We start from the raw sequence: 13,548 nt of genomic DNA, 5'->3' as shown, positions 1-13,548 counted from the left end.
GGAAATTAAATGATTCTCTAAAGAGAATTCAAGAAAATATTCGGAAAAATTTAAGGAGTAGAAAGAAAGGGGGAGATGTTGACACTTCGACAATTCGAAAGAATCCGAGTTATGAGAGTGAGGAAAGAAAAACTCAAAATAATTTTTTTGTGTGTTTTGGAATTAAACAAATAACTTCCGTATATAATCAAGTGAGAAAGGAAATATAGCTCACCTAAGCGAGACTAATTTTTTTTCCAACTAACACATAATGTGAAATTTGACTTAAGAAACTTTTTCAAATTTATCTCTTTATATTTAAATATTGATATAATATTTTAAGGATTTAATTGATATACACTGACAGACTAAAATAATTTTACACCGTTAGTTAATCCTATCCATTGAATATTAAAATAAGTTTGACTTTTATTTTAAAAACTTATAAATTAATACAAATGGATGATGGTGATGAATCGATAGTGTAAATCTTTTTACACTGACAATTCATAGTAATTAATGTCATATTTTAAACATATAATAATTAAAATAAAATAGGAGTAAGGATTAATATAATTTATGGTATTATATAGTTCAAAAATAGTAATTAAATAGTCAAAGACACATACATTTTATATGCTCACAAACCAATAAGGAAGGAGAGTATCTAAAGCCAAAACTGGGTACACATCAAGATTAGATGGTAAAGCTCCACAAAGGCACCTGAACCTGATCAATATCAATGTTACTCCAATGATCCCTACCATATATCATAAATGGACTCGTCGGAGATCGTAATGGCTCATCTGCCATACTCCGGAACCAGTCATGCATCACTTCCTGCTCCTCAAATATGGAAACACCTGGAACTTCCACACACAATTCCTTCAAACTTTTATTATCATCTTCCATAACACCAACGCTATTAATATCGCTGTTGCAAACATGAGAATCACTACTTATCATCAGTTGTTCATCACTCTCCTCAACCTCAAATGCTAAAGCAGCCTCCGCCGCCATTTTCCTAATCTCCTTCACGTTAGTCGACACCGGCAACGGCAACCGCCAAACCGAGTCAGCAAAGTTGACACAAGCTGATTTGCCACGGAGCGCCAACGCAGCAACGTCGTGTGCACGTGCCGCCATCTCAGGCGATGGATATGTTCCTAACCAGATCCTCGTGGACTTGTCGTTCGGAACACGCACCTCACAAACCCACTTATTGTTGTTCCTCCTTCGTACTCCTCTGTATACTGGATGTCTTGTCTCCTTGAATTTTCGCCTCCCAGCACGCCTCTTTGGTTGCTCCGACGCTAACAATATTTCTTCGTAGCAACTTTTTTCCAATGATGATGAAGTTGAGTAGTAGGAGTATTCTGATTTGTGTCCGTAGCTAGACTCATTAAGTGATGATTTCATCTGTATTGTCTTGCGTTTTATATAGTAAATTATGTGAATAAAAACAAGTGCTGAAATTGACGGAAGAGTGGGTGAAGTATATATAGTACGTAGATTTTTGAGGTTTATTAGGAATTAATGCACGTGGCTACGATATGGACGCGAACACGGAACAGTTGGTTTTTCTTTTTCTTGCGGGCCAGTGATATAACGGGCAATCAACGCTCTACACTTGCTTTCTAAGACAGATGTTAACATTTGTTGGTAGTATTCTATTCAAAGAAAAAAAAAACATTTCTTGGGAGAGTAGGCTCACAAGATTCAGTGAACTAGAGTCTAAAACGTGTTTCTACATTTAACGAAGTCATCATCATGTTAGTACTAAGATAGTATTAAATAGAAATATACAATGCCAGGTGTGTTTGGATTGGCATTGATTAAGACTAATATCTAACTAATTACGGTCACAAATCCGAATAATAATTATTTTACTCACACATTTAATTATGTATCATTTAATTATTTAAATTTTTTAACTTTTTTATATATTTTTTATATGGTTATGTGTCAAAATGTTCTATTTAAAGACTCTAATGATATAAAACTTTATCTATTTATATATCTATAATAATATTATAATTGGCTTTTAAAAAACTACCTCGTAAATTTGTGTCACCTAGTATTAATTTTATCTCAATTATGTTCATTTTATTATATTACCACTATTATTATTATTATTATATTATATTCATCACCAATTTTTTTTTTAAGAAGTTGTGATCTATCTAAAATACTCAGCATTTTCTTTAAATCATTTTATGAATAATTTTCTCTTTCCTTTTTCTACGTTCATTTCTCCCTAATTTCTTAGGTATTGTTAGAACAAAAATGATTTCCTTTTTCTACGTTCATTTCTCCCTAATTTCTTAGGTATTGTTAGAACAAAAATGATTGATACTATATCCATTGGATTATGAGGATAATAAAGTATTTAAAAGAATAATTGGGTAGTCTAACATCTGTTCAAGTATGCAGGATTATATCTTTAAGAGCAAATGAAGAGAAGCTTGATGAATCTGCATCTGAAGATCATACTTTGACTCTATAGATCACTTATGAAGACTCTGATTCTGATGGAAGATATAGACTCTGAAAAAGTCAACTTTGAAGAAAGTTAGCCTCTGGCGACCCAGACTCTGAAGTTTTAGAAGTCAAGAAGTGGACTTTGATGTGATCAACCTCTGAAAAGTGAAGTTTGAAGAAAGTAAACCTCTGAAGCAAAATCTCTTCAATCGAGGCAACTCTGACAGACTCAGAGACATTTTGATCTCGTGAAGACTTAAGGAAACATCTCTACTTTGATATCTGAGCTTGTTACACTTGAATTTTTAGTGACTAGAAAGTCAACAATGAATGTCAATGAAAAGACGTTTACTAGATAAAACATTAATGATGCGTCTTTAAGAGGAGCATTAATGGTGAGTCGTCGACAGACCAACGACGAAGGCTCGACCGAGTCATCGAGACAACAAGATATGGTTTGGAGGACTCTCAGGGGTAAACCCCCAAGACCTATATGGTTGGGTAAACATGTCCAGAATCCCAAGAAGGACAATCGACATGAGCCCACATTCCACTAGAAAAGGACCAATCGACGAAACAATATGGTATAAAAGACTTAGTGAATTTTACAAGTCCTGAGGCCTTGATAGGCATCGTCGACATCATGTTAGAGCAGTTATCGTCAAAAGACCGTGAAGAAGTGGAAAAGCAGTTACCACTCAACGTGAGTTACAAGTAGACATCATCTTGGAAGACACTTAAGCGCACTAGTGAGAATCTGAAGGACTGAACATAGAGAAAATGTAACAAATACCCTAGTGGCCATAACCGCCGTCGACGATTATCTTGTAAATATAGTAAATAGAAGACTCATACATGGGATCAAGGGTCGTAAAATTTCATACATACTCTTCATACCTTTGGAGTACCCGAGTTAAAGAGTGAAACAGTTGAGCGAGAAACATGTATGCGTGTTCGTCCATCCTTTTTTCTTAGTATTTTTGTCTCCTTAAACGAAACATGTACTTTTTCCTATGCTTTATTTAATGTTAATTACTTCATTTTATCTTATAATTTATCATAACTTGACTTCATTTAAAGTCTTTTGTTACACTACATTCAATTCACACGCATGTGTGCTCACACTAATTATTTGCACAAATTACTTTGAAGATTTTTCGAGTCAATCTCACAGAATTTCAAACTCGTGATCTTTTACCAAAACCACGGGTAAACAAATTCGCACACCTAGTGGGACCTTTTCGTGCGAATACTTTTGCAGAAATATAGTGTCTTACGCTTTGTTCTTGTGTCTTTCGTTTTTATGGTCCTCTGCGTTGTATGCACTTGAGGAGTCGTAAGCGTCTTTCTGGTATGTCTCAAAAAAACCCAAACTCTTCCCAAAGTAATACTTCAAACCCAGGAGGACAGCCGACATTTACTGGTGTCGGAAATTATGGGGCTCCAACCTCAGTCGAGGAAACGCCCACTGTCATAAGCCAAGAAATGGTGTATCTATACCACCATATGTGGGGATTTCATCACCATAAGTGTCATTCGCACCAACTTTCGTTAGGGAATTACAGAATCCACGAGACCAAAATCATCCTTATTTAAGCTTCTCGATGCCTCAAAAGGAACAACTATATGGCATGTCGAATGCAATGATGGCAAGCCTGCACCATAGTACATCAATATATTCAGAGAGTGTGATGGCTTCATCATCGCCCTTTAACCCATATTTGGCTTCAGCATCCACCATGGGCAACTTTGGCCAATTAGTACAACCACTAGGATGAATAGGGTATTTTCCTCCGCGGGGTGCTTCGTTTTTAACCAATAACTCTCTCCAAGTCATGAGGAAGTTATGGATGAAACCAAGCATGATATGGTTCAAATTATTACACAATAGATAGACAACATATTTACCCCCACTTCTAGAAAACACGACTAGGAGTTATAAACAACTAACCCACCAAATGGGTAGGATTGCTGATTTTTTTGGTGGCACAACCTGCACCACCAATTCCAATGCCTAACATTTCCCAAGGTGTCAATCCTCCGAAAAATAGGGTTGTCGAAAACGATCGAAGGCCGAAAGGCCTTGACATGGTTCTAGTGCGACGCAATCAAGATGTTGGCCAAGTCTTGAGACAAGCTCGACATAATAACATGGGGATACAAGATAATATCACCAACATCATTGAACATGTTTTGGTCTAGAATGGCTTTAACGTAGGCCTCCACAAGCCAAACTATATATCCCCGTTGTCTGAGTATGTAAGGCAAACCGAATTGCCTAGGGGCTGGAAAGTCCCAAAATACACCAAGTTCAATGGCGACATTAGTGAGTCCACCATCGAACACGTTGCCCAGTACCAAACCGAGGCTGGTAATTTAGCCAACAATGAAAGCTTGAAAATCAAGTATTTTCCAAACACATTGCAAAAAAATCCTTCACTTGGTTCACCGCCCTTCCCCCAAATTCCATTTTTACGTAGGCACAACTAAAAATGGCCTTTCACGAGCAGATCTACATGTGGAAATGTAATATTAGCCTCAAAGAATTAGTCAGTGTAAAAAGAAAGGTGGATGAAAGCATCGACAATTACCTGAATAGGTTTAGAACCTTGAAAGCGAGATATTTTACACAACTGCCAGAACATAAGCTAGTTGAATTGGCAGCAGAGGGTATCGACTACTCCATTAGATATTTTGCATCCAATACTTGAAGGACATGGCCCAATTGGCCGATAGAGTTAAACAAGTCGAACGGTTAAAAGCTGAAAAAGTTTGAACTTCAAAGTTCAGTAAAAAGAAAGTAGCTTATGTCGAAGTCGACAACATAGGGAACTCATCCGACTTAGAGAACGAGTATGTAGAGGAAAACGAGATCAATTTGGCTGACTAAAATTGGGGCCCCCTATACATGCAAGCTGCTAAAACCCTCAAACGGGAAGAATCCCGTAGAATCCAAAAATGAAAAGTTTGTTGCTAGAACATATACCTTTGACGTTACTAAGTGTGACGAAATCTTTGATTTATTGGTTGCTGATGGACAAATCATTGTCCCAAAAGGGACTAAAGTCCCTCCGTTAAAACAGAGAAAAAAAGGTTTTTATAAATTCCATAACTTTTTGGGTCATAATACTTCTCAATGTGTACTTTTCAGGGACCTGGTGCAAAATGCTCTCAAAGATGGCCGACTCAAATTTGCTGACAAGCAGAAACCACGCTCGGAGGAGGAAGATGAAACAAAAATTGATGCTTTCTTTGTCGAACCAGTGGACATCATGGTTGTCTACACTGTCGCCAGTGCTGGGGTTGAAGATGGAAAACCAAACAACGAGGATCAAGTTGCAAAGGCCTATCCTAAAGTTGAAGAGGAACTGGTCGAATTTTTGAATCAGTGAAAATTGAAAGATTCATAATTAATGTTGTGTCCCAGGTGCATCTCCGTGTTTGACAAGGATGCTGCAAAAGAGCTGGAGAAGACAAATCCTTACCAAGCCAAGAAGTTGGTCCGACAGGACAAACCCAAGGAACCTTTCTAAAATAAAGGGAAAGTCCCAATAAAGTTCCAGGGTAGGACTTATGTCCCTACTACAAGTGCATCTCCCAGAGAATGGTTACGCCCTACTCGGATATCCAAAATTGGTGGGGGAAATGGAAAGTTGTGAATGTTGGTGTTGGCTCCTTCTATCGAGACAATTCTCAAGTCTTGAAGAAATACTCTTATGTCTCACAAAACTATATGAGAAAAAACCCCATGACCAAGACTTAGTGGGTGAGGCACTATAGAAACAAGAAAGTTGCACGTGAGGCTGGAAGTTCCAGTGGAAGTGATAGCGTTCGATCTGTCGATGAAAGTCGAAATAATCGATGGACAGTAAAGCAGGGTCTTGAAAGAATGATGTGATGGCACTGATTCATGTAATGTGCTTGATTTAATTTCCTTATTTTTGGCTCATGATCCAAGACATCACAAGAAACCCTAGTGAAGGTTTATAAATAGACTCTGATGAATATTAAAGAGGGAGTCCAACATTATTCCAAAATACAAGATATAAGATAATAGTGTGAGGTTAGTGGAGAGAAAAGAGATAGTTTCTACTTCTCACCATTTCCTACACCAGCTGATGAGCCCTAGCGCGATTGGAGTCATCTATTGCTGATTATCCATCTCAAAAAGTCTTCAAGTTACTCTTAGGTTTACATTTCTTCTTCAATATCTACTTAAGAATGTATCTTTTGAGAACCATGTCTGTAGTTTGTACTCAACTTATTATGGGTTAAACCTTTTGTATGTTGAGCAATGGGAAGTTAATGTTATGATGTTTTTATGTTAAGTGATGTGTTATTTAGTGCCTTGTTTTATTATGTGTTAACTTGCTTACAAATCTGATTCTTTGAGTGATCAACTTAGAAAAAGATAATAGCTTATTGTTGTAAGAGATCTAAAAACAAGTGGATTTCATAATAAAAGTAGTTGAAAAGAGTAGGATAGAGATATTCACTTGATTAGTTCACTTAGAGATAAGAGACTACAACTGTAAGGGACTTCATAATATGAATGGACATATTTTAGGGTTGTAAGTGTGACTTAGAGATTCATTCCCTTGCCCTAGTAATGCATGTTTTGATGTTGTTGAAAGACACCTCTAGATCATTCCGACCTTTCATGGCATGGTACTACACATCATGAACACATAGTTACTTAATTAACACTAATGGAACTTGGATCAACATGCACTCTCCTGATATCATTTCACTCTCACATTACATTATTTAGATCTGGTTTAAAGAGGAAAGATTGAACTTTGACATCCATATATTATTTTTTTATCCTTGTTCATGCTTAAGTTCAAAAGATAGTTTATTACAAAATCAACCTAAGTAACATTCACTCCATGTGGGTACGATATCCTTAATTTTTATAGCTTTCTACTTTTAAACATACATGTATACTTGCATGTGTCATATTTTCAAGCAACGGGTTTTTAGCAAGATTGAGGGATTGTCAATGGTTGTGACAAATTCCATTGAAAAGAAGTAATTTCTTCACTCCAGCATTGTCCTAAGATACCATCTCATTTTCATCATTTGCATAGCATCAAAAATCTCACGTGTTTGTCTTTTATACATTACCAACCTTATGAAAATATAAAAAATATGTTTTGTCTTGTTTGATTCTTTCACAAGGTAGGTGTGTTGGTTTAAGGAGCTCAAGTGATTGATTGGTCAAGATTATGGGCATTCCTAAGTAATTCAAGCTTATCATTCATTAATAATAGTCAAGTGATTTTCATTCATCATAATAAAGTTCAAGATTGCATCCATTCAAGATCAACAAGTTCCAAATTCATCTGATGCCTAAATTAGGTTTTTGATCAAGATTGCTCTGATGTTGCCTTTTTGACCAAGACATGATCTAATAGTTTAAAATATGATTCAAGGTCCTAAAGTGCTTCATTATGATCCATTCATGTGCTTCAGTTGGCTATATAAGTTTGATTCATTGATCATTGAAGATTTGGAATTCATCTTATGAAAAGTCACTTGCTTAAGGTCAAAGTTTGACTTTTGAGATTTTTTGGTCAACCATGGGTTTCTCAAGTCAAGAATCATGAAAATATGGTTGATAAATGCATTTTATCAATAAAATCAAGAAAAAGTTCAAGAATGTCAAATTTAGGGTTTTCAAAATTTCTCGAAGTTATGAAATTGCATGTTCATGAAGCCCACTTTACAACTTTGTAACTTCTTCCTCGATCCATAATTTTTCATGCTCAAAGGATGTACTTGTAGATGATGTTCCATACTTCAACTTTTTAGAAACAATTAACCAAATATCTAATAAGGGTTGGAAGATATGAAGTGATGAAGATGAGATCTAAAAGTTGTAAAATTGTTCAACACTTGGAAAATTTTCCAAGTGTTTAGCAATTAAGATTGTCAAAGTTGATGGTCAATTATCTCTATGATCCAAGCTGAATCTATTCAAATGTCCAACATTAAAGTTATAGAGGATGGGAAAATCTTCCCAAATATCCAATTGGCATGAATTTTTCGCACTTGAGCTAGGATTTTCGAAGAAGGAAAGTCACCATGTTAGGCCAAATTGAAAGTTCATCTTCATGTCAAGTTTCATGTTCAAACCAAAGCCAAACCTCAAGATCTTGATTTGTAGCCTATGATGCTTCTAAATCTAAGCATAATGAGTGTTTTACACAAACCATTGATGCATTACACAAGGGCTTGAACCACTATCCAAACAACATACCATTCATGGATCATTTTTCCATAAAGCTTCATTTCCATTTCCATAAAGATCACTTTTCTCAACCACTTTTGCTTGGAGCTTTGTAAATCAGAATTATTATCACAGAGAATAGGAACGTTACTCTCAGATATCTGATAATCTTTCAGCTGACTCTTCATTCAAAGTATTTGAGTGTTGCATCCAGAAGCTGCAATGTATTCAACTCCGGTTGTTGAAAGCACAATTGTAGATTGTCTCTTGCTGGACCATGAGATCAAGTTATCTCCCATAAATTGGAAACTTTCAGAAGTACTTTTTCTTTCAATTCTGTCTCCAGCATAGTCGGTGTCATAATAACCTACTAGTTTATACTCACTTGATTTTCTATAAAATAAACCAAGGTTAGTAGTACCTTTCAGATACCTAAAGATTCTCTTAACAACAATTAAGTGAGTTTCCCTAGGATCTGATTGGAAGCGAGCACATAAGCAGACACTGAATAAGATATCAGGTCTAAAAGCGGTTAGATATAAAAGAGAGCATATCATACCTCTGAATAACTTCTGACTTACCTTATTGCTTACCTCTTCTTTCTCCAGAATACATGTAGGATGCATTAGAGTCTTTGCTTGCTTACATTCTGATAAGTTGAACTTCTTCAGAAGTCCCTTTGTGTATTTGCTCTGATGAATATAAGTTCCTTCTGACCGTTGATCAATCTGGATTCCCAGAAAGAACTTAAGTTCTCCCATCAGACTCATTTCAAATTCTGCCTGCATTGACTTAGCAAAATCCTTGCACAACGACGCATTAGCAGAACCAAAAATAATATCATCAACATGAATTTTCACAACCAGAATATCACTCTTTAAGGTTTTACAAAAGATAGTTGTGTCCACTTTCCCTCTGGTAAAATCATTTTCCAACATAAGGTTGCTTAGTCTATCATACCAAGCTCTTGTGCTTGCTTTAGACCATATAAATATTTTTTCAGTTTAAAAACAAAATTAGGATTTTGAAAACTTTCAAAACCAGGAGGTTGATGCACATATACTTCTTCAGAAATATATCCATTCAATAATGCACTTTTAACATCCATATGATAAAAGATGATGTTATGATTGATTGCAAAAGAAATTAAAATTCGAATAGACTCTAACCTGGAAACTAGAGCAAAGGGTTTTGTATAGTCTATATCTTCTTGTTGACTATAACCTTGTGCTACCAGTCGAGCTTTGTTTCTGACAACCTCGCCTTTCTCATTCATCTTGTTTCTGAAGACCCATCTGGTTCCAATGACATGGAAACCCTTTGGTTTCTGAAAAATATCCCAAACATCATTTCTGGTGAATTGATTTAGTTCTTCTTGCATATCTAGAATCCATTCATTATCCATAAGAGCTTCATCAATAGATGTGGGTTCTATCAGATACACCAACCATAGAAGAGTCTCTTCATAAGGTTTGTATGAAGATCTAGTTCTGACTGGAGCATTCTTGTTTCCCAGAATCAGTTCTTCAAAATGAGAAGTTCTTAATCTACTCTTCTTCTGATGAGTTGGATCAACGATTGCTTCTGGTTGAGTTTCTTCTTCATATTCTTTGGCTTTGCTTTCTAAGTCTTTTTCTCTAGAAACAGTATCTTTGGATTATGAAAGATTGATCTCCAGATCTGCAAATTTCTCAACTAGCTTTGACTTTTTAGGGTCAAGATTATCATTGAATCTAACATGAATTGACTCCTCAACACTCCATGTTTGTGTGTTAAAGGTTTTGTAGCCTTTAGAGCATTTAGAATATCCTAACAGAAAACACTTATGTGGTTTAGAATTAAACTTGCCAAGATTCTCTTTTGTGCTCAACATAAAACATTCACATCCAAAAGGGTGAAAATAAGAAATGTTGGGCTTTCTGTTCTTCCATAATTCATAAGGATTCTTACCCAGAACAGTTCGGATAGAAATCTTGTTCTGAATGTAACACACTGTGTTAACTGCTTCTGCCCTAAAATGCTTAGCCATATCAGTTTCTTGGATCATGGTGCGAGCCATTTCTTGCAAAGTCATATTCTTCCTTTCTACAACTCCATTTTGCTGTGGAGTTCTAGGGCAGGAGAAATCATGGGAAATATCGTCTGAATCAAAAATATTTTCAAAGTGTTTATTTTCAAATTCACCACCATGATCACTTCTGACTTTGACTATTTTGCAATTCATTTCTGTTTGCACTAGTGAGCGGAAGGTAGAAAACACAAAATGTGACTCATCCTTGTGTTTAAAGAACTTTACTCATGTCCAACGACTGTAGTCATCAACAATGACCAACCTCATTAACAGACATTAGACATTTTACGTTTTGATCTTCAAGATCAGAAAGTTTAATTTTATAAATGATGTTCTTCCTCTTTCCGTTAAAAATGATTGTACCATCTTTCTGACACACAACCTTACAGGACTTTTGATTAAAGATGATATCATAACCATTGTCACTAAGTTGGCTAATAGACAAAAGGTTATGCATCAGACCATCAACTAAAAGAACATTAGTAATAGAAGGAAGTTTACCGTTACTAATGGTTCCAGAGCCAATGATCTTTCCTTTCCAGTTTCCTCTGAAACCAACGAACCCTTCAGGCTTAAGTTCCAAATTCTGAAACATAGACCTTCTGTCAGTCATGTGTCATGAGCATCCATTGTCCAAGTACCATGACTGGTGTTTCAGCTGAGTTGTTAAAGATGTTTGCAACATAAATTATTGTATCCTTAGGCACCCACTTTTTGGGTCCTCTTTTGTTAGTTTTCCTAGAGTTTCTTACAACTTTGGGTCTTTTAGCAAAAGGATAATCATGAGAGATTTGTGCATGATACTTAGGTTTCAGAACAAAGTTCTTATCCTTAGTATGCTTTTGCGTTTATGCAGAAGTATCAAGCTCAGCTCCAACAGACAAGAAATGCACATAGATAGGTTTTAGTTTGACCTTCTGACTTTTGTCAGATTTTATAGATTTTGTAGAACCTAAACCTTTCCTTCCATTTATGCTAACTCCATAGATTATCGAATCCATTTTGCTTATATCTATGCTTTTAGCCATAAGTACTGCAATGCTCTGTCATATCTGATGATGTAATCAGTACCAGAAGCTTCTGGAATTATTTCCTCCTCTAGTTTTGAAATTTTGATTTTCAAAGCAGAGTTGTTACTTTCTAAAGAAAATACTTTTTCATTTAGAGAGGAAATATCTTTCTCAAGCTCTTTCTGAGTTTCATAAGCAATTAATTGGACTTGTTTAAGGTCCTTGTATTTACTCAGAAGACTCAGGTGCTTTTCCAGCATTTCAGAGAGACATGATTCAATATCAGAACGAGATAGGTTATAAAATACCTCTTCATAATCGGAGTTGGATTCTGATTCTGATAATACCTTGTCTTCTGGTTCTTCAGAGCTTGTAGGATCCTATTTGGTTGCCATCAGTGCAACGTTGTCTTTTTCTTCATTAGAATCTTCTTCTCTAGACTCTGAGTCATCCTAGGTAGCCATCAGCCCCTTCTTGACTTTGGAGAAGTTCTTCTTTGGCCTTCTTTCCTTCTTCAGCTTAGGATAACCATTTTTGTAGTGGCATGGCTCCTTGGACTCGAAGCAAATAACTTCTTTTTCGGAACCTTGCTTCTTTTGTCAGGACAAAGAATCGAAGTGACCAATAGTCCTTCTGACTCATTTGAACATCCCTTGAACACTTTGCCTGTGTTTCTAGAGTTTGTCGACTCTCTTTGAGATTAGAGACAACTCATCATCATCATCATCCGAGTCTTCATCAGATCCTTCTGACTCTTCCTCAGCTTGATAGGCTCTTGTCTTTCCAGGCTTGGATTTTAGAGAAACAGATTTACCTCTCTTCTGAGGTTCATCTTCTTCTAGCTCGATCTCATCCCTTCTTAAAGAACTAACAAGTTCTTTAAGACTGATGTTGTTGAGATCCTTTTCCAGCTTCAAGGCAGTTACCATAGGTCTCCATTTTTTGGGAAGGCTTCTGATAATTTTCTTGACATGATCAGCTGTAGAATACCCTTTGTCTAGAACTTTAAGTCCTGCGATAAGTATCTGAAACCTTGAGAACATAGTCTCAACTTTTTCATCATCTTCCATTTTGAATGCCTCATATTTCTGGATTAAGGTCAAGGCCTTTGTCTCCTTTACTTGAGCATTTCCCTCATGAGTCATCCTCAGAGAGTCAAAAATGAATTTGGCAGAATCTTTGTTTGTTATCTTCTCATACTCAATATGATTCTGGTCTTATAATGATTTTTGAAGTCTTTCTTCTGTTGATCAGACATAACACTTCTTGCTAAAGTATTTCCTTCAGCATTTACTGGGTGAACGTATCCATCGACTACAAGATCCCAAAGATCAACATCTTAAACAAGAAAGAAACTTTCTATTATGTATTTGCAATAGTCAAATTTCTCGCCATCAAAAATAGGTGGTTTGCACTATAATGATCTATATCATTATTATTAACAACATTAGCAGCAGCCATTGTTTCTCACATAAACTAGATCGGTACTGAACACTATGAGGTGTTGATAAAAGCTTTTTATCACAATCAGAACCAAATCTGTGATGCCAATTGAAGGTGTGAAAAGCACAAGAAATGGGGGTTTGAATTGAGTGTTACAAGCAAAAGATTTTTCCAAAACAAGAACACCACTAACAAGTTAATAATGAAGAGATAAAAACACAAGTATTTTTTATCCTGGTTCTATTGAAACTCAAAGCTAATCCAGTCCACCCGCCAAGGTGATTTTCCCTTATACACAAGGACTTAATCCACTATAATCAACAAATTACAAA

At 36.0% G+C, this 13,548-nt stretch overlaps 1 protein-coding gene and 1 pseudogene across 1 annotated transcript; both read right to left on the bottom strand.

Moving 5' to 3' along the window:
• The window catches only part of LOC127136401 (uncharacterized), a 179,154-nt pseudogene that overhangs the window by 129,872 nt on the left and 35,734 nt on the right, over positions 1-13,548 (bottom strand).
• Positions 541-1,471, bottom strand: LOC127074089 (dehydration-responsive element-binding protein 1D). Its single transcript, XM_051015371.1, has one exon. It carries the CDS (start codon positions 1,396-1,398, stop codon positions 676-678), a length of 723 nt encoding a protein of 240 aa, XP_050871328.1. The 5' UTR covers positions 1,399-1,471; the 3' UTR covers positions 541-675.

The sequence above is a fragment of the Lathyrus oleraceus genome, chromosome 4, assembly GCF_024323335.1.
Source record: "Lathyrus oleraceus cultivar Zhongwan6 chromosome 4, CAAS_Psat_ZW6_1.0, whole genome shotgun sequence".
In the NCBI taxonomy this organism is placed as follows: domain Eukaryota; kingdom Viridiplantae; phylum Streptophyta; class Magnoliopsida; order Fabales; family Fabaceae; genus Lathyrus; species Lathyrus oleraceus.
Note: the sequence above shows the minus strand (reverse complement) of the source record. Positions and strands in the feature narration are given on the sequence as shown.

What these genes read in the sequence shown, in the direction of transcription:
- LOC127074089 (XM_051015371.1), bottom strand. Translation starts at nt 1,398, where the DNA reads ATGAAATCATCACTTAATGAGTCTAGCTACGGACACAAATCAGAATAC.